The following is a 23,115-nucleotide window of genomic DNA, read 5'->3' as shown; positions in this document are numbered from 1 at the left end:
ATTATGTTTTTAAAAGAATTCATTAAAGTATTCTAGACTTTTTACTTTAAGATTGCTTGCGCAATATATCGCAATCTGAAAATCGCCGCTTCATAGAAATACTTAACAATCCACTTTGGAAAATATTTTATAGGGAATCTAGTGTAAAACTGTAAATAGTTAAAAACGGAAATTTTCTTTAAAAATATTCGTAAAAGATTCAGTAATTTTACAGAAAGATAGTAAAATCTTTGCAAATTATTTCCCATCTGATAGAAATTTAGCCCTTTTAGAGGCTGGAACCGCCTCTGACATTTCATGGAAGTATAATCCATAATCGCTAAAGAATTGGAGAAAATACAATTCAATTAGACAAGCAGAAGCTTATTCCGAAACACTCTCCGAACCTTATTTCGAAACAGTGTCTGCTGTAAGAGTTTGATTAGTGTTTTGATTAGCGTGTCGGTACATTAACTTCGGATATTCTTGTTTTCTTTCTGCAGTTTTAAAGAAATTTTTACAGTGTGATAATTTATACGTAGTACATAATCCCACCGAAACGCTAACATGATCTCCATGCAAATTTCATCAACTTTCTATAATATACTCAATATATCAGAAAACGTAGACTATCTTACTTTTAAATTTTCAACAGTGCAAATCTATTTCTTTAAAAAATAATTATGGTAAAATTTACTTGAAAGATTCAAATACCACTGTGAAATACAATCATCACCAAATTGTTTCGTAATCACTCAATATATATTTTTAAACTCCTTGTCACAAATTAAGTCAGAGAAGTGTCCGATTAGGGATTGCGTAGGATTTAAACGTAGAAGAGACAAAAATACAATAAAGAACTGCTAAATGATGAAAGCTGAAATAAGAAATATACAAAAGCCATTTTGTTTGCTTGATGAAATTTGAAGAAGAACCTAATGTGCATGTGACTTTAATTGTATTACTAATGCGTGAACTTTTTTAATTTCATTTTTAGCAAGAATTTTAAAAGTATGTAATTAGTTATTAAGTAGCACTCTGATGATGGTCACATTTCGTGATGTTATTCCATTTTGTAAAGTAAGTTTTACCGTAATTATTTTTGCAAAGAACTAGATTTGAAATTGCTAAAATTTAAAAGATATATATGTCATAAGTAGTGATTATATCAGATAGACAATAGTATATATAGGATAATATATTTAGTATAATATATATAGTACATAATATATGTTACAAGTAGTCATTCTAGCATATAGGTTTTAATGCCTTTAAAATACACAAAAATATGTTTATAAAAATATTCAAAATGTAATGAAAAACAAGTTATTATTTGATTATATTTCTTCCACTGAATTTCCTCAAACAAAACCAGATGTTTCAAATGTGTACTTTGCTAGATTTAAAATTTACATATAAGCATATAGATCCCTTTCTATTTTCACTCACTGGATTTGGATCCCAGTTCAAGTTGAAAAATGGAAAGTTTTAAACAAACAGTCATATATCTTTGTTACACAAGCGTCTGGTAAAAAAATAATATATCACTGAAAGAAAACAGCACTGAATTGTAATATTGATTCACCTCTCACAAATCCTTACCTGCAAACTCTGAGATCCACCTTGCGCTGCTTTGACAATGAGAACAAATGGAACATTCGAAAGCTGAGATATATCTTCGAATGTCACTGCCACTTTTGGAGAATTAATGACGAAGAAGGAAGAAAAATGACGTTCACCTTCACTTAGTTTTCCTTTAAAAATTCTTAGAAGACCTTTACCCAATTGGACGATATGCATGTCGCGATCTAATATAATGTGAAAAGGAAACACTTTGCACATTATAGATATGGAAATACCTAGGTCTTCAGGTGATCTGGAAAGTTTTTCAATATATCTATCAGTGTCAGAATCTTTCATTTTAGAGCTCGAAACTGTTGTAACTTGGTATAAAAAGTCTTCTCCGACGGATGTTAAGTTGACGAGTACTTCCACTTGTTGTAAGTTTTTTGCTGTTTCTCGTATTATACCAATCATCGCGGGAGCAAGAAATTTCTTTTGGGGATGGTGTAAGATCTGAAAAAAAAATTATTTTTAGTCTCACAATCGAAGAGATATTTTTATGAATGTCTTATAGTCAAGTTTCATTCCCACACGACACCCGTGGTCTCTAAAATGTAATTTATTCTGAGTGACTAACCGCCATTTTTTTTTTCTGAGTCTATACCGGGAGAACAGTCAAGGTAAAAACAAATCTACAAAAAAAAATTTGTGATTGAATATAATTATTTTCCCCTAACATGCTCGTTTAAAGTTCGGAAATTTATCGACAGATGGTGTTCAAAGGTAAACGCAACAAGAAAAATAGTGGACGTAATGGAAAATATTTGCACTGCCATCTATCGGGATTTTTTAAAACTATAATCAGGAATTTTGAAGGGGAAAATGAAAGCCCTGTCACATAACTTTTTTCGCAAGATTTATTTTTTATTTTTGAAAACAGTCAGCCTAATTAAAAAAATTCCTTTTTGTTACTAGTGTAACATTTGTAATCTACAAAAACGTTTCTAAATGCACTAGAAATTTATAAAAGTCAGCTTTTCCACAATCATATTTCATATTTTTGCAAGATATCATCAATAACTGAAAATAAGTTTAATTATTTTATAGAGTTCCATGATATAAATAATATCATGCGGCAATCTCATTTTTAGACAGAAAAAAACCCATTAGAAAGCAAAAAACTTAACAAACATCTATAAAATTATAATTTTTTTTTATCTTAACACTTTACATGCAGAGGGGACTTTACCACTAACATTATTTACATTGAAATGGAAAAAAAAAATCCCATCTGAACTTATCTGTCCCTGTAATATAACTCTCCGCTATCACCACTAGTTGACAATACTAGTGGTGATTGAATTGAGTGGTTATTTGAAGTTGAACATCACTATTTAGTTGTTGATATTTCGTTCGAGGTCACTATTTTATGATTCCTATTCTTCATTTCTCAATTACCATCTTTTTATCTCTATTAATTTTACAAGTAAGTCTTTCATATTCTTTTTTGATTTATATGATTTTCAAATAATTATTAATTAATTCTACTAATAATTATTATTCAACTCATTTTTAGAATAATTATTAAACAAAAACTTATGATAATTATTTTAATAATTATTAAACAAGGTATTATTACTTTAATTAAAATTTTATAATACAATATAAGTGATAAATTAAAAATTCTATGAAAAGTTGTAAAATAATATTTAATATTAAAAAAAATTGTTAAAGTGTAGAATAGACATTATTTAATGGGACAAAAAAGTTTCGCTCATTTTTGATTATTTTTTAATATTGTTAAATAAGGGGTTAATTAATTTCAAAGCACTGAATTCATAAATAAAGGTCCTGATTTGCAACACATTCCTTACTCAAAATGAGTCTTCACCAAGACTAGAAATCCAATCTTGAGAATATAAAGGAGCGTTCTCTAAAAAGGGTAAAATAATCGTAATCTTACAGAAAATCGTTAACGCAAATAATTTAAACATGATCGCATTATTTTTTTTCGTATTGTTTCCTTCCAGTACGTAGGGTGAACTAAGTAGCACTATAACCAAATACTATAACCAGTGTAGAAAACTATTAATATAATATATTAATTTTCAAAAATATTTGAAGTTAAAAATTAATAAACTTTTTCATCACACTTTCAAAGTAGACAAGAAACCATCAATTTATATCCGCTTTAAATTAACATGCGATTATTAAGCTTTATGTTTACCGTAGGTAATTAATTACCTCAATTAATTAAGCGTTTAATCGAAAGCTGAATTTAGTAAATAATATTTTATCATATTTTGCAGAATAAAACGTTTGAAATTAAAGCAAAAATACGGTGCATTTCTTTTTTGAAAAACAAACGACTAAAAAGAGAAAGATAGTAACGAAAAGTTTTGATTGAAAAATAAGATTATTCCATTAATCCCATTTGACAGCGTAACGTATTTTATTAAGTTCAGAATATAAGAAGCTTATTTAGTTTATTTCTAGTAGTTAGAAGTTTAATAGTTATAAAACTTTATTTAAAAGAATTTTAATAATTTATCAGAAAAATTATTTCTCCGAGATAACTTTTTTTTAAAAATCGAAATAGAAAGCGCTATAGCTATATTTTTTAATCATGTGTTAGATATTAAACACTGAGAAATAAAACAGGAAGTTTATGAGGGCAGTCAGAATCAGTCTCAATTTTTAGGCACGAAAAGATGAGTTGGTAAAGGTAGACCCTCTCAACGCTTAAAGTAGCTAATATTCAATGAAATAATACAGTCAAAAACAAAACAAAATCAGGATATCTTGTCAAGAGAAAATAAATCTCTCTTCACTAAAAAAAAAAAAAAAGAAAGAAAAAGCGTTATTGCCGCCGTCGTCACCCGATGCCGAGTATTCACAAAGCGCGCTTTTCTCTTCCATAACTCAAAAACTTTTGAATGAAATATGATGGAATTTCCCACATTTCTAGAAAGATATAAGGAATATTCATGCATCAAAACATTATTGAAACAGATGAGTTGGTAAGGGTAGACCCTCTGATCGCCTAAAGTAGCTAATAGTCAATGAAATAATACAGTTGAAATCAAAACAAAATCAGGATTTCTTATGTCAAAAGGAAATAAATTTCTCTTCACTAAAAATAAAAAAAAGAAAGAAAGAAAAAGCGTTATTTCAGTCGTCGTCACCTGATGCCCGTGTATTAACAGAGCGCGCTTTTGTCTTCCCTAACTCAAAAACTTTTGAATAAAACATGATGAAATTTCCCACATTTCTAGAGGAATGTAAGGAATATTCATATATCAAAATGTTATTGAAACAATCATTAGTTTTTATGCTATATTTGGTTAAAGTTTTTTCTTCTTTACTTTCAACGCTTTATTTAGTTTAGTTAAAACTAAAAGCGGGAAAATTATTACGTTTAGCAACCGTATGTTTGAAAATGAGCAAGATGTCTCCCATTTCGAATTAGTTTTGCAGTAATTAAATAGTAAATATTCGTAGTTTTTGGAGTTTTCAATATAGAAGAGAAAGTAATTGCAATGAAACTATAATTTTTTTGCAGGCTAGCACTATAATAATTTTTAATTAATAATAATTTTTTTTTAAAATTCGAATTAGTTTCAGAAAATTTCAAACTCTCTATCTATTTTTGTCCCTAAACAGCAGTCTCTAAAATAGTTGAAATAAGAAACCGCTAGTTTTGAAGACATTTTGCACTAGAGTTGATGTTTTTTTCCCTTTCATAAACGGAGCAAAACTATCTGGTAAAATTCATGGTAATGAAATGTAGTTCCGAGCGTTTGCAACAGGGGACAGAGCATTTCAAATATATATATATATATATATATATATATACAAGGGGTGATCAAATGAAAAGGTACGAAACGACACGGTGGGTACAAATGTAGACTTTATTCAAAATATACACCATAGGCCTGAGCACAACGATCCCACTGATGAACAAGCCGCAGGATTCCCTGTTCCCAGAATTCCTGCGGCCGTGACGAGACCCAGTCCTTCACAGCGTCCTTGAGTACGTCGTCCGAGTTGAAGCGCTTCCCTTCCAGGTGTCTCTTCAGTGGACCAAACACAGGGACATCGCAGTGCAACGTGTCTGGATTGTAGGGCGGAAGGTCCAATGTCTCCCACTTGAACTTGGCCAGTTCCGTGTGTGTGACTCTGGAGACGTGTGAACGTGCGTTATCATGGAGCAGAACCACACCCTCCGTGAGCAGCCTTGGTCTTTTGTTCCTCATGGACCTGCGTAGGCGTCGGACTGTTCCGATGTCAGAAATCGGATAACACTTCGCTGTTTTTCAATCGTCGAATTTTGTAACGCGAACGCCATCCTGTCCTCATACGGACTGCTGCATCATTTGGACGCCGCTTTTGATAAGAGCCTCTGCTCTCTCCTGTGCATGCGGGCGCCCACGCATGCTCCGATCCTAGTCAGATACACCAATCGCATCCCGAGATGTCTCGCTACGTTCTCCAATGGCGGTATATGCAATGGCGGTCTTTTTAAAATAAATATATTTATTTATTGAATCTAATTTTTCGGCAGTTTTGATTGTTATAGTTTTTTATATAATAAAAAATAAATTAATTCAGCAGTAGAACTATTTATTTACTTTAGAATTAGAGTTCAATTTGAGTCGAAAAAATAAAGGATTGCTTTTGTTGAGATTTCTATTTCGAAAAAGAATATTTTAATAAGTAGAATTAACTGTTCAATAAAACATTTAAAAGTAGTACTATAAAAAGTATTAGGGCAATTTTAGCGAGTGGGAGTAGATCTGCAAGCTACTCTGAATTATTTATATTCCGATATGAAAATTGAATAATCCCCAGGGATATGCTAACTCAAGTTTATGCATTGTAAAAAATAGCGTTATAAAATGTGTGACTTATGTTGAAGAGTTATAAACGTAAGAGAACTATAAAGAAGGTGATAACTGCATTACTTCAAAGGGTTTTGAAACTGAACATCTACGAATTTCACAATCTTTTGAAATTTTCTATGCTTGTGTGTTATTAACAAATAAGGGATTTTAATTTATTTGATTACAACTTTCAGATACTTAAACTTTTGAATTAAAATATGGTTAGGTAAGGTATGAAAGGTGTAAAAGTTTGAAACATTGGATTGTATGGTATGTGAGTTCATGCCTTAAACAAGACAAGTTTTAGCACAGTAAAAAATGCATCGAAATATATCACAATGTATCACAATGCATCGAAGTATATCAAAGTGAAATGTATCACTTTGAAGCATAATCGGTAGCCTGTCTTTGTTTCCGATCGAGTTATTAAGGTTAATTTATTAAGTTTAATGCTTTTAGAGTAAAACTGTTCCACCGTCCACGTTAAACTGTTCTACCGCAAAGTGCTCGACTTCGCGCGCAGCGCAGGTCGTCAGGCTACCAAAGCAGGGTAGCCATCCCCTCCGCAGAGGATCAAAATTGGGATGGTATGTCTTCGGATCATCCTCAGGGATGTTTCCCAGACCGTCGCAGCCAATAGCCCAATGTGCAGCTCTAGTGTGACGTTAATAAAGTACCTATACGTACCCAAATTTATCCGAATTTTTTTTCCCATCCCTTATTTATTCATTTCCACTTCGATTTTCAAGATTACGGTGTATAGTCTTCGTCAGCCTTACTGTTTGTTTCTTTTGTTTTTCTTGAGGGAGTCGGAGGCATGGTTGCTTGCGGTAACATACCGCCAACCGCTGAAACTGATATCGCACTGACTGCATGGTATTACCCCCCCCCCTCCCTACTGATAAAGCTTCGATGTATCTCAGTGCTTCCACATAAAATTAATTTTAGTGTTTTTATTTTTTGATTTTTAGGATGTTGTGCATCCTGTTAAAATTTTTCGGGCAACTTCTGTTGTGGTATTCTCAAGGTAATATTTTGTAACTTCCTGTTAATGCTTTCGGGATTTCTCTTATTGTGGTAATAACTTATTTTGCTTCAAATCATCTTAAAAAAAATATTTTTTCTTCAAATATATATATATATATATATATGGTGAATGATATTCAAAGAAGAAACTTTTCAGGCTTTTATTTGGCACTTTTAATTGTAAAGAGAAACTCAATGAAGGGAAACTTTCAAACATCCTTAAGACATGATATACATAGCTGTGCAGTATCAACTTCTAAAAATTTGCACTTTTTTTGTCTTCTTTATAATCGATTTTCATAATAGAATGTATGAAAGGAAGGTTGACAAAAAATAAAAAAGCATAATAAACTTGTAGGATTATATTATATGTATGAGTTTATTGAAAAAATGTGTTTAGAAATTTCTTTCTTTCATCCAATATTTTAAATTATATCCGATAGAACTTTATTATTCATTAATGTTTATTTTAGCAAAATAATGATACACTGAAGTTAACGTCGTAAAAACTGAATCAAGAAAAAGATTATATTATTAAAGGTACATTCAACTTTATTTCAAAATAAGGTTTACTTTTTATTCAGTAATATTTTCCTTTTCAATGTAATATTTTATTCATGCATTTTCTATTTTAATAAATTGTGTTTGATATGCAAATTACATTTTCTTTTTAAGTTAAATTTCTGTAGAATATCTATGTGAGTTATTTATAGCGAGTTAGAATAACTTCGATATTTTTCTTTTGTCCTGATGCATAATTTTCAGGTAATTCAAAATAATATATTTATATTAGATTTTTCTTTCTTTTTTTTGCTTGTCATTCTACAGCTAATAACCCCGTGAAATGCAATAAAATACGAGTGTGAGTGATCTTCGCAAACTTATAGCACAATAATCTTAAAAGAAGTGATCTAGTTATGTTTGTAGTCCAAGCAACAAATGAATTTTTATTTATTCACAGTTTTTATAATCATTAGCTCCTTTTGTTTCAATGTGATAATGTTATTTATTTATATATTTTTATGAGTAGTGTTCCTAATAAGGAAAAAACAACCATCTTGGATAACTATTGCTCTAGTGATTGAATTTTCACACATTTAGCACCAATCGTAGTGGTCTAAAGGCTTGAACTGAAATACGATAATTGATTATTGTTAACTATGGATGAAGTTATGAAATCAGACACAAAAACGTATTTTTTCTGAATGAATTTTCATAAACAATTCTCTCGTTTTTTGAACATGAAAATAGGGGGAGGCAAATATGGTCCTAATACCTAATTTTTTTTTTTAAAAATGTGGTTAAAAGTTTAGACTCCTTAATGTTAATTTCCAATTTCGCAAATTTCATTTTATCTAGGAAACTTTTAATGCGCATTTTAAATTTTTGCACACAATTTTAAGACGCTTATCCAAGCGGAAACTGTTTATCACAATGTTATTTATTAATAGTCGAAGAAATAATGAAATGTGAAAGATAAACAAACTTTTCATTATTTTGAACTGAATAATGTTTAAGGGAAAAGTACAATATTTTAAAGAACTCAGTCGAAAAGCTTTTAAGTTGCAAGCATTTTAAAAATGTCGTATATTTAATTTTTTTGTCACGAGTTATTGAGACCAGATTTTCCAAAAAATGTCGTATATTTAAATTTTTTTGTCACGAGTGATTGAGACCAGATCTTCCATACTGTAGCTATCTCCTAAATATTTTATGGTCATGTCTGTACATTTTTGCACATTCATTGTCAACCCTTTGAGTTATTGAGATTGAGTTATTGAGATATTGAGATTTGAGTATTGAGTTATTAGGGCATGAAAATCATACCAATAGAACAAAAGGTATTTGGGTCATATTTTTTCTTTCGTTTCGGCTTACTTTACTATTATTTTGTCGATTATAAGTTTAGATTAATTGCCGACCAGCCTGTGTAGGGCTCAGAGAATCGGCCTTACGTTAGAAAGATTCTGGGTTCGAATCCCGGGCATGGCATGGATGCTCTTGCCTTCTCTGTACTGTCTTACCATACTGTGGGAGCAACGTTGACCCACCTAACGTGGCGCCCCTGAAAGAGTCGCCAACAAATCTGCCCTTCAGATGCCTGTATGACAAAATGTCATTCTTCCGGTGGGCATTAGAAAAAAGAAAGTTTAGATTAAATTGGATGTTCATCATTTGTTATACGTTTTAACTGCAGAAAAATCTGAACTTAACAATCTCATTTTTAAGCTGTCATTACGACTGAAAAAAGGTCAAAAAACCTCCCTCACAACGTATTTCATGCTATAGATTTTTGAAGGGATCGCGTAATTGTAATGGACAATTTTCAAATTGCTAGAAAATAGTTCATGATGCCCCGATTCTCATGTTTATCGCACTGTGAAAATTCTAGAAATTTATAAAATATCTAAATAAAAATAAAGACTTATTAAAAAAATTTCCCTTTTTGATAAAATGCTGCTTGTAACTTTATTGCCCCAGGACATTTTTCAAAATATACACTTTTATTAAACATAGCATCGATATTTAATACATGCTACACGGAGAAAAAATTCTGATAAAATTTGCGTACTGTATAGGAATGATATTTCTGGTAAGGAAAACATTATAATTCTGGTAATAAAAACCAAAATATACGGTATTTAAACTATTCATTTGGTAATTTTTCCGTCCATATGGTAACAGTTTACCGGAAATTTCAGTTTTTAAAATTATATTTCTTATTACCACACAGTTACAAAAAACCACTGAATGAGAAGTAAATTTAATTGAAAAAATGGTTTTAGTGTAAGGTATCATGATAAAATTGCAAAATTTTATCCCTATATATTAAAATGTAGTCCTAATACGTGAAAAGCCATTAGACCAACAGTTATTCAGGTTGTTCATTTTTTTTAATTGGCTCATTGTACAGGAATGCTAACTTAAGTTTAATTTTGATTTTCAAAACAATAGGTCTTATTACCACACATTAAGTAAAGTTAATCAAATAAATGATTTTTATGCTAGGCTCAAAGGTATCACGATAAAATTTTCGAATTTTATCATATAATATTTATTAATTTTCTTCATATATTATGAAACCATATTTTATTGTTAATTTTAGCCATATTCATTACCAAAGCGAAAATTTCACTGTGCTTTTTGGTGTTTCCATAGAATCAGAAACATGGTAAATTGTGTCATTTCTTGTTTTGACCATACCTTTTTTCTCAGTGTAAGGTAGACCAATTTGTAAAAAAATTAGGCAGTAGGTCATCTTTTATTAAATAAAAAATCTTACAATTACTTTTAAATTATATCAAATTTTTAAGTATATTTGAGCAATTGAATTTTATATAAATTTTATTGTTCTGATATTTGCTATTTTTCATCATGAATTTCGGAACTAATAATTAAAACTTCCAAAAAACTTTCAAGCTGTTCATTTTTGATAACCGACTTTTATATTCTAAGGAACTATAAAATCTTTATTGTAAAATAGTTTTCAAGGTATGAGAAATTTATTTTTATCATAAATATGCATATTCTTTTTTGTTTACATTTGAATAAAGCATTTATAGATTCTTCTTTTTATGAATTCTTCCACTATTTTAAAGGTTTTCCTTACCAAACAATCTTCGAGTCTCTTTTTTATGTTCATCTTATCAGCTTCTTTTTTTTTATTTGTTTTGCTTCTCAGTTCTTAGATAATTTAATATTTGCTCCTTTCTATTGATCAGTTTTTGTTTCAAGCAACGCAGTCGTAATGTTAGCCCCAAGCATGAAATTTCATACTTCACGTACCACTACTGAAAACAATGTTTGCCTTAAGATGTTCATCACATAACTAAGTATTGATTTTTTTATCTTTATTTTAGATTTACACCTCCAGTTTTCCATTTCTTTTTATGATTTTCTTAGTTTTTTGTTGTTTGTTTTAAACAATATGTGTTGACTACTGATTGTAGTGTTATAATTATGTATACGAACCGAATTTCATCAGTGTAAATATTTTTTTTTAGATTAAGGATTTACACGAATTAAGAGCCACAAAATGTATTGTAAAAAATATTAAGTAGGCTCGTTCCGTGACTTTGCCATGCTTTATTGCAGTGTTTCCCAAACTTATGACTTTTGTGTGCCCTTTATAAATTTTTCGTAACGTGCACCACTAATAAAAAAAATGAATGTATTTTTTACTGTAAAAAAATTGCGCAAAAGTTAAAAATCACAACTGGCAGTTGATACCACTAATTATTAACTGTTAACTCTGCAAAAAATAGCCAATGGAAAAATAAGTAATCGAAAAATTTTCATGGTTAACTTTATTTTCAAATAAAATTTTTTTTAAATTTTCGTTTCCTGCAAGATATTTCGCATAAGAACACGTACCCCCACTAAACTGTTCCGGTACCCCAGGGGGTACACTTTGAGAAACACTGCTTTATTGTACTAGTGTCAAGCAACACCTTATTTTAGTGTTGTTGGATTCGGTTCAATTTTTACGGAATTTCAAACAAAAGATTCTTAAGAAATTTTTTTTTCTCCGAAGTTTTAAGTCTTCGCATGTCACTATTTAAGCTTCACCGGGAACTGGTTACCATCTGTGTTCTCCATGATGATTATATATACACTGTTTAGACAACGACATTGTTTACTTTCCGTTCTGTACGAATGTCGATGATATTTAATACATACGCTAAATTGACCATGAAAAAAAGAAATCTGCAATAAAAATTTTCGCATTTCAGTTGATAGGTGAAAAATTGAAACTTTTCATGTGAAAAATTGTTATTTGAAGAGTTAACCCATTTTCGGAAAAAGGTGTGTAAACGCGCCATTTCAATGAATGCTTTTTATTAGCACTGTGACGTGTGTCTTTTTACTAATTTTATTTTTCTACTATTGTAAAGGGTTCTGGAGACATATATAAAATATAAATATTCAATTCAAGAAATATAAGTATGCAAGTAATTCAATTGAAGTAAACTCTTTCTGCTGAGAAATTTTCAAACTACTCTGCTTTTTCAAACTTGAAACGGTTATTGACGAGTTTGTTTTCAAGTTGTATAATTAATCCATTTGAAAGAAATCATATGTTTTTAAGGTGATTAAAGTTTCAAATTCTGTAAATAAAATTTTAAAAAAAATTCATAAAAAAATCTAGTGTTCTACTAAATAATTTATCCAATGGCCAGACTCCCCATTTTATTTCTGAAATAAAATATTATTTTTCCTGTATGAAACTTATTTGTCTTCACGAATTAATTTAAGCAGATTTCAATGAAAGCATTACCATATTTTATAAAATTTTTACGCTTGGCTTAAAATGGGTTAAAAGATTGGGATTCAAGGACGTGCATCACAGAGAGAAGAAATTTGCTTTGAGAACAAGCATAACACGTCATGTTGCTGTTGCTGTAAAGTGAGAAATACTTCGTGTAATGGTTCAAATCAGTATAACGTACATTGAACACGTCTTTCACAAAGATGAAATGCCCATTGAATTTTCCATTTTGTGCTATTTGTTCTTTATACGTGCCCTTTTTTCTCTTGATGGTCGAAATTTCAGTTTTTTTCCAACCCATTTTGAAACAAACATAGTAATTTCATAAAATGCGTGATTATTTACATTGAAATATGCTTAAATTACATTCATTTGGATACAAAAAGAAATTGCGTGCACGTGGAAATAAAATGGTGCCCATATACACCATTGGCTAAATCAATTGACAATCCATTTAGCTAAACACTAGTTTTTTATGACATTTAAAAAAAAAAATATTTGAACTTGCAACTTTAATCTATCTTAAAAACATATGTTTCAGGTGGAATAATTATGCATTTTCTTAAAATGGGATTTTCTAATAACCATTTCAAATAAAAAAATACTGTATTTTGAAAATTTCTGATCAGGAAGTGTTTACTCCAATTGAATTGCTAACATATTAAAGATGTCTTCAAAATCCTTAAAAATAGCCCAAATATAAAATTTGTGAAAATGACACGTCATAGCGTTAATAAAACATATATTAAAATGGTGCTTTTAAGATATTTTTTCCAAAAATGTGTAATTTGCATATTGTTCGAAAGGTTCATATAATGTGTTTAATAAGTTCAATAGACGTCCTTAAAGGTGTTTGGGCGCTATGTTGGTTTAGACATGGTAACTCTAATTATAACCACCTTACATATTAAAGAAATTTTTATATTTATTTCTTATAAATTCTTAAAACTCAGTCAAAAGAAATTAATGAGAAACATCACTTATTGTTTGATTTGGCATAATTTAATTGAAGAATGTCCCTCTCATTTTTCAAAAAGGACACAGAAGATTAACAATTTCAAATCTTTACTATAAAAAAATGTTCAGAAACTACTAAACATTACTTAAAAGTAATGCAGCTTCTGTTACAGACTTAACAGGTAAATCTATTAAAAAAGTAAAACACTTTTTAATTGTTTTTAAATCAAAATTACTAATCAATATTTTTGTGTCCTATCATTTTAGTAAACATTCAACGCATATGTTGTAGGAATTGTTTAAGCGTGACATTTGAAACATCAGTAACACCAATGAAACTTTCTATTATTTCTTTCTAGGGAATAAGTATTAGTCAGAAAGCATTTGTTCATATACAACTGACAGTTAGGTCTTTATGAATGATTGAGTGGCCTTATCCATATTTCTCGAATAGTTCCTTAGTGTTAACGAAATTTCTATTTCTCAGACATTTACTGAATACGAATGAAAGAAACATATTGGATAATCCATTGTATACAGAATATTTATTTATAAGAGTACGTGTAAGATATTAGTGTTGTGTATTCAAAAGAAATGTTCCGTTAATACGAATTAGTATTTACCGAAATATTTCATACACAATAATTTTGGATTGCATATTAGATAAACCAATGTATGGAAGAAACATATTGGATAAGCCAATGTATGAGAGAAACATATTTGATGATCCAATGTATACAGAATATTTGCTTTTACGAGTATGTGCTAGATATTAGTGCTGTGTATTCAAAAGAAACATATTACATAATGCAATGCATAAAGAATAGTTATTTATAAGAGTACGTGTTAGTTATTAGTGGTGTGTATTCAAAAGAAATGTTCTTTTGATATGAATACGATTACGTGTTGGATAGTGCCGAGTAATTAAAAGAAATATTGCGCTGGTATGAGTTTGTATTAACTGAAGAATTTTTCATACCCGAAATTTTGTATTGCAAGGATTTGGCTATTTGATTTTGCCCGAAGTTAAGGGTTTCAATTTTAATTCAATAAACATATTCAAGTTTTGTTTATTCTTCCTTAAATCGTCAATCGTCGTTATGTATAATACATGTTTTAAGAGTAATTCTAACAGTATTTCATATCATTAGGTTTGGTTTTCTTAAAGTTCTTTCACGGTGGAAAATAAAAATTAATAAGAGTTAGTTTAATGTGTACTACATATCTGAAAAGAACTGACTAAGTTAAACCTTTTGACTTAAAATTTTTATGAAACATATTTTTTGTACTTTTTTTTCATTATGTTGTATTAATTTAACTCAAAATAAGTAAAAAATATTATATTTAGCTTTTTAATAATTTATGGATACGAAATAAATATAGTATAAAGCACAGTGTGTTTCTATTTCTATGTTAAAGATAAAATCTTATAAACACGGCTCTTTTCCGAACAATTAGTTTTAAAATTCTCACTTATTTGCAGTTATTTAAATCTAAGAGTAACAGGCTCTTATCATTCAAATTTCTTTAAATTACAAAATCATTTATAGATAAATTTTTCAACATGAATGAAAAACAAATTCCAACTCCTTTTTTTGGATTTTATATTTTAATACAAATATAATTCCGAAAATGCAACAGATATTTTTAATAAATATTAAACTGGTTTTAATAATTAATAAATACCAAAATAAATTTTTGTTGGTAATTAGAGTGTCAGAAAAAAATATACAGTGAAACCTCCAGGAAAAACCCACCTCTATGTAGCGACCACCTCTATTTACGACCACTTTTGTGAGGCACGCAATTTTTTCCATAGACTTAGTGTTGAAGAAAACCTTTTGGAGAGACCATTAAAACCTCTCCCAGAGACAGGTAAAATATATGCACCAAATGCGGAAAAGGTCAAATAAGGAAACACGAAAGAATATCGAAACAAAAAATATTAAAAAACAAATAAGTAGATTAAAATGTATTCAAAATATTTGTAAGCGGCTCTTATTTAGAAAACTCTTTTTGACAAAACAACCTCAGGTTGCAGTCAGAGAGCACTAAAGACGATACTATAAATGATTTACTTTTGAAGTTGAAAGTTAAATTCGAATTTAAAACAAGCATTTCAAACAAACCTCTTCTCATCTTTTAAAGCTATCTAATTTTCATGAAATTAAATGCAAATTTAAACAAAAAGCATAATTTTTTATTTATTTAAAATAGCTTTAGCATTCATAAACGGTGAATTTGTTTTTACTCATAATTATATCAGATTGGATCATTTTTTAAACGCTAAATGTTTTTCATAGATCCTTCTTTTCATGACGCCAACAGAAGTGGCATTTCCCCACCAAGAAAATGACTTTGACTAAAATTAATATCATTTGCGAAAAATCATGTACCTTTTGATAACAATTTTGAAATCAATGAAGGTAACCTTTTAGAAAGACCAACCCCCGTCAACGATCGTTTTACTGTGGAACGAAGAGTGGTCGCTCCAGAGAGGTTTCACTGTATAAAAGAAAGACCAACGCTCCAAAGCTTCAAAGGGTTAATAAGAAAAAAAATTTAAATACTTAAAAAAATAAAAATTTGTTTATTACCCATTTGGTGAGTTTTTTTCAGTCGAATTCGTTAAAATTAATGAAAAGAAAAATCGCCATTTTTGGTTATTTATCTGAGCCGAAACAATGTAAAATATGTGTAATTTTCATAGATTAAAAAATTAGATCATAGAAGCTAAAAATTTTGGGGCAGAGTTTTATATTATGATTATGCATTGTTTACTTAATCATTATAGAAGGTATCTGCCATAAATTAATATAGCAGTTATTTGTAACTAAGCAATTTATTACATAATAATAGTTATTTATAAATATTAGAAATAACTCCTAATAGTTATTTTTGACTCACAAGCTAAAAAATGCCATATTATTCACCTAAAACACTTTTCCTTTGGTGCAAAAGGCTTCAATAGACAGCCTGAAAGTGATATAAGAAATTGTAAATCTGTTCTACTGCAGATAGAGAAAATAATTTGAAATCTTACTTAAATCAATTTTGGCGTGGTTGCATTTGTTTCATTTAAGTATTTACGGCTAGAAATGAATTTAATATACTTAATTATAACTCTTAAATTTATTCTGTAAGAATAGCTATTTAAAATTGTTATAAATAATTCATAAACTCATAATAGTTATTTTTAATGCACAACAAACATAAAAATACCATATTATTCGGCAAAAAATATTTTTCCTTGAACGAAAGAAACTTCAATAGGCAGTATGAAAAAGATATAAGGAAAAGTAAATAAGCTTCATTGTAATTAGAGAAATTAATTAAAAGTTGGCATTTCAATCAATTTTGGCATTGTAATATTTGTTTTATTTAAGGGACTAGCTGACTCCTACAAAAATTTCAAAATAGTGATAAAATTCCATAAACTTTACAATTCTTTAATAACTAACGATATTGATCAGTTGAGCAGCATTTCCACACTTTTTCTAATTGTAGAGTTTTATCTTATTAAAAAAAATATTCGCCTTCAAATAAATACTATGCTTATATTTTCAATGAGTTTAGAACCAGTAATGAGTAGAATCACTGAAGAAAAAATATTTTTACATTGCCATAAAAAATAGAATAGAATCACGATACATGTACACAAGAATAGTTACTGTATAGTTTTAAATCTGTATATCTTCCGCAGTACATACCGAGTCAACTTCGATTTCATAAAAATAAGAATGAGATCAATGAAAAGATAGTGCTTTGTTTACTTCACAGGGCACCACACTTATGCGTCTTAGAACTTCAGAACGTGTGCAACTCAGTGTATCGAAACTTCACAAAGAAAAGCCGTCCCGCTGCGGTAGATCCTGCTTTCGTATTCGAACGGTAAAACAATACAACTGTTTCGATACTATACGCAAATATTGATATCATCGCAAAGACGTGGAGTAAGTAGTAAAATAATACTGTTTATATTTTATTTACTAAGATAGACACATATATATATATATANATGTTATAAATTATTCAAATAGCAAGAAATGCTCTCTTGTTTTGTTTTCAAGCAGGTATCATAAAGCAATTTTCATAATGAACATGATAAGCTGAAGTATTCTACAATAGTATATAATAAGCACAAAGCTCTAATATAAATTATTTAATATACAGTATATTTATTATTCAAAAGGAATGTTTTTAATTTAATCAAAGAATAAAAAAATAAATGCTTAACTATGAAAAGATAGATTTTGTTTTTGTGTGAGTAGTTTCTAAGATGATTAACTTTCAATATCATTAACTGCTTTTAATAAATAGTTTTTGTGAAAGATCTATCATTGAAAGTCATTTTAAAAATTCTTTCATGTTTAAAATGCTGTTTAAAATGTTTTTTTTTGTCTTACTGCTTTTTAAAAAGTAAGAAACATTATTTGATAAATTTTTTCAGGCAATTCAACAAGGAAATTTGGATGGGGCTAAAATATATGCTGAAAACGCCATTCGTAAAAAGAATGAGGCTCTTAACTACTTAAGAATGGCTTCCAAAATTGATGCAGTATCATCTAAAGTTCAAAGTGCAATCACTATGAAAGGGGTATTGACATATCTTTTATTTTACTTTGAGCATTATGCTGAAGTCTCTGTTACTGTTTAGAGAAGCATGTAATATATATATGCGTGTGTATATATATATATACATATATATAGATTATTTAGTGGGAAATTTTAGCAGTTTCCAAAATGCAAGAAAAGAATGGATTTAGATTTATCAACTTCGAGTAATACGTGTTAGGAATAGAAGCCACTCTAAACAACAGAATCATGAAGTTTAAAGACAGCTTAAGCATCTATGCATGCTGGGGAAAAAAAGCTAGCTTAAACACATTAGTCGGCGTCTTTCGAAAATAATACCCTGGAAAATATAATTTGTTTATTCGCAGGAAATAATTTTGGCTTTCCTTTCCATACTACTTTTACTACTACTATATACTACTTTTACTATATATTGCATTTATTGGATTGCTAAACCATTGTTATCTATCAAGTACACATGATAAATAATAAAAAATATGTATGATGCAGTGATGGTACTAACTGAATATTTCTTGCTAAAATAAAATCAATTGAAAATATTTTTGATCAATAGATTTTCTTCTTCTTTTCAGAGCGCAACATGCAGGAAAATATAATATAGATTATTTAATACGAAAATTTGTCTGTTTTAAAAATACAAAAAATAATGGATTTATCAAAATCAAGTAATACCTGTTGGGAATAGAAGACACTCTAAACAGAATCATGAAGTTTAAAGACAGCTTAAGCACCTATGCAAGATGGAAGCAAAAAAAAAGAATGTGGGCTTAGATGCATTAATCGGCATCGTTCGGAAATAATACCAGAGAAAATATACTTCGTTGATTCGCATCAAATATTTTTGGCTTACCATTCCAATATCTTTTCATACTACTTTTACTACAACTATATACTACTTTTAAAATATACTACTTATATTGGTTCGCTAAACTACTGTTTTCTATCAAGTACTTATGCTTTCGAACCGTTAATTACCGTTTAGCAAGGTTTATTTATCTAGCGATACCTGTCTTGATAAATATTAAAAAAATACTTATCATGCATTTTATGGTACTAACTTATAATTTCTGGCTAAAATAAAATTAATTGAAAATATTTCTGATCAATGGTTTTTCTTCCTTTTAGAGCGCAACATGCAGGAAAATATAATTTAGATTATTTAATGCGAAAATTTGGCTGTTACAAAAAATAATGGATTTATCAAAATCGAGTAATATGTGTTGGGAATAGAAGTCACTCTAAAGAGAATCATAAAGTTTAAAGACAGCTTAAGCACCTATGCATGATGGAAACAAAAAATATGGGCTTAGAGGCATTAGTCGGCGTCTTTCGGAAATAATACCCGAGAAAATACGCTTCGCTGATTCGCGGAAAATATTTTTGGCATATCGTCCCTATACCTTTTTATAATATACTACTTTTATTGATAGCTAATCCACGGTTATCTATCAAATATATTTACAGAGGAAAGGAAATTCATTGCTTTTGAATTGACAAATATAAGAGATCCTGACATGCTTCCCACTTATGTAATAAACATTACAAAAAGAGATGAAGAAATGCATTTAGAAGGATTACTGCTATATAGGCCATTTTCATAAGCGGCTTATGCGTAAAATAAAAGAAAATATATTCTGATTTTCTCACTTTGAATAGCAATGCTCTTAGAAGTTTGAATTAAAAGTAATGAGAAATTTTTTTTAAAAAAAAATGAATATTTGACCAATATTTAATATAATGGAATTGGTTTTGTAGAGTGCATTATTTCAAATTATTTAGTGAGTTTTTTCAAATATAACTAAAAAATGAAAATTTGCATATGCTTAATTACCATTATTAAAAGCATTCAAATTTAAGAATATTTCCAAAAATTGCGAATGGGTCACTTGGCAATCATCAATATTGATATATATTTTTAGAATCGTTGTTGAAAATTGAATCAAACAGTATACTCATTTGTGGTCTCAAATTTATATTTTAGTGAGGACGAGACAAAAAACGGTTTTGAAATCTGCCGAATCTTTAGTGAGAAAGGCAGGATGAGAAATACCAAAATCAATTAAATTGCCCGCTGAAGCTTAGGAGTGCTTCTAATTGTCACGTTTCAATTTCTCTCTGATTCCTCTAGCAATCAGATTGGTTGTTTCATCTCAGCTTTCTTCATTGGTGCTACGTTATATTTTGATATTATATTTAGTTTTCTGTCGTAAATATTAACTTACGACCCCCAATGTGCATACTTTTTCAACTTATTCGAAGATTCAAGAACATATATTTCATCCCACAAATAGATTAGATGGGTCTGTCAGGGCTGGCTGTCACAAAAACATGGAACAGACAGCCCACTGATTTTTGAAAGTAATCAATAGCATGAGTACTGTTGCAGCATTGAATCGTATTCATTAAATCTCAAATCATTCTGAAATTAACAGCCATATTTTCCAAGAAAAACATAGGTTCCGGTAGCCTACTCGTCATTCGATTTTAAACGTTATCGAGAATGATGGAATGCGGAATAATCCAAGGTGTTCAAAAATAATGGCAAACTCTTTTAAAAGAAAGTTCATCGAATGAAGAATCTATTAATCAGAGTTGGAAAAAAAAGGTTTGTGAGTGAGAGCATCAGTGAACATGAATCAAGTTTAGAACAAGATTCAGAATCAGACAGTGAATTTAACGTTTCTGATTCCCTTCGATTTACATATACACTGGCGGACAAAACTTCTAACACCAAGAAGATAATGTATCAGCAACACCAAGATGTTAGATAAACTAAATTTGGTAGGCTTGTTTATACAACTAAAAGATGTCTATTGAAATTTCGTGCTTGGTGCATAAGTCTGACGCTAGTTGCGCCACTGTGGACATGTGTTCTGCTGTTCGTAAGCGTTATTTTTCGTTAAACTTAGACACAATGAGTTGCTGTTAGTCAAGAATGCTTTTAAGAAGGCGAAGAAACCATTATCAACAGCTCGCAGACTGGTCGTGTAATAGGGCTATGAGAAGGTGGATTTTCTTTCCTCGATATTCCAGAAGGACAGGGGAATAAATGTATCCACTGTGCATGATTTCATTTGATTTTTTAACCATCGTTGAACAGTCGATCCAATTTTGAGTTTACGACTGGGTCTAATGTTCAACTCCATAGCCTTGTCATTTTGAACAGAATTCAGAAAACAAGGGAACTACTGGATCAAGTTTTGGGAGAAATTTTGCCTTCGTGGAGGACTTTTTTTGGTGGAACTAACCCGCATTTGGAGCGGAAAACTACGAAAACCTCAGACGGTTAGCCCAGAGGCAAGAACACTCTAACCCATGACTACCACTGAGGATATTTTACATCAGCGCTTTTGTCAGTCCGAGCATGATGCGGAATTCGCATGGACCAGCCACCACTGGGATTCGAATCCAGTTCACCTCAATAGAAAGTAAATGCTCTATCTCCTGAGCCTTCACGGCTCCCTGTGTCCAATTGTTGGTATCAGTATTCAAGGGAAGGTACTGCTTCAAGAAGACAGGGTTCTGAGTGGCCACGTGCGATACTCAGATTTGCTTAAAACGTTTTTGGATCTTCTGTTTCTCACAATATAATAAGGAAACGTTGGAAGAGAAAAAATGAAGAATGTGCACTGGTCTGTAATTTCTAGGGAATCGTTTTTCGATGAAACACTATAGCATTATTTTTTACACTGCAATATATATTAATGAATCAGTCATCAAATTTTAAATCTGGTCACTAGCGTTTTTTTTCGTTTTTTTTTTAATGAATGATTTATAGCATGTATTGATTTGCTATTTAGTATAAGCGTTCATTTAACTTCATGTATAATTTCAAAACATTTTGACTATTTCTAACTAATAATTATTTTCATAATATTTTCAGTAACCTGAAAATTTGTTTTAGAACACAGAGCAAATATTTTTGTATGCTGAGGAGAAAAGTATACCTCTGGCCTCACTGGGGCACAGATTATCTTTTCGTGTAGCAACTAGAGCATACCTTTTAACGGACAAAGGGCGGTTATTTCAGAATACCCGGCACATGTTTCCTACAAATGCTCTTTAAAGTAATGCTTTTAATAATAGACTATTAGTAGATCAATAATAAGTGAAAATCTGTTTGAAATGTACTGCCCTTAATAATTTTGTGTACTCTTTGTTTTATTTAAACACTATTAAATAAAAGTACTTATAATAAGTATGCATAACCCTTTTATAAACAGTTTTTTCACTCTAAAAATTAATTAGAAAAGCGCGATACAGTGAAGATCACTGAACGAAATCAACAATTAAAATAGATACTTTAAGTTATCGATGTTAAGATAGATTCGTTTTGGCATGAATAAACATAATTTTTTGTCCCCAGATAAATGTAACTTTTTACTTTCTTCTTTTAGATAAAATGGCTCGCATTTCTGAATTTTTGCATCTTTATATCTAAGAATTCAAATGCATTCAGAATAAAAAAAACGACCCAAATAACTGTCATTTCACAGAGATATTTCAGAAAAGCACTCTAATTTGCATTCCGATATCCAAAATATTCATATCTCCTTTTACATATTCCTTTTTTTTAAACTACAGCAAATAGATAGATTTTATAGAATGTCATAACAAGAAATAAATAAAAAAAAAAGCTGAGCTCCTCTTGCTTAATAATCTTAAAAAATGTAGCTATTGAAAAATTATAGTTACTACACTCTCAGAAATAAAAGTCTAACATTGGCTATTCAGCTATCTTTGATCTGTATTTTCTAATTGTGAGAATCATTTCCTCACGAAATTAACGTGATTTGTGACGAGATGGAAACTCTCAAATATATGACGATAATATTTCCTCAA

At 29.8% G+C, this 23,115-nt stretch overlaps 1 protein-coding gene across 2 annotated transcripts in view; it reads right to left on the bottom strand.

Moving 5' to 3' along the window:
- Window positions 1-23,115, bottom strand: part of LOC107436806 (guanylate cyclase 1 soluble subunit alpha 2) — a 465,049-nt gene that overhangs the window by 82,151 nt on the left and 359,783 nt on the right. For both annotated transcript variants that reach the window (XM_071187935.1, XM_043040687.2), the window contains exon 6: window positions 1,582-2,055. In XM_071187935.1, the coding sequence (XP_071044036.1) occupies window positions 1,582-2,055 (474 nt within the window). The remainder of the gene's footprint in view (window positions 1-1,581; window positions 2,056-23,115) is intronic.

This window comes from Parasteatoda tepidariorum, chromosome X1 (assembly GCF_043381705.1).
Source record: "Parasteatoda tepidariorum isolate YZ-2023 chromosome X1, CAS_Ptep_4.0, whole genome shotgun sequence".
NCBI classification, from domain to species: domain Eukaryota; kingdom Metazoa; phylum Arthropoda; class Arachnida; order Araneae; family Theridiidae; genus Parasteatoda; species Parasteatoda tepidariorum.
Note: the sequence above shows the minus strand (reverse complement) of the source record. Positions and strands in the feature narration are given on the sequence as shown.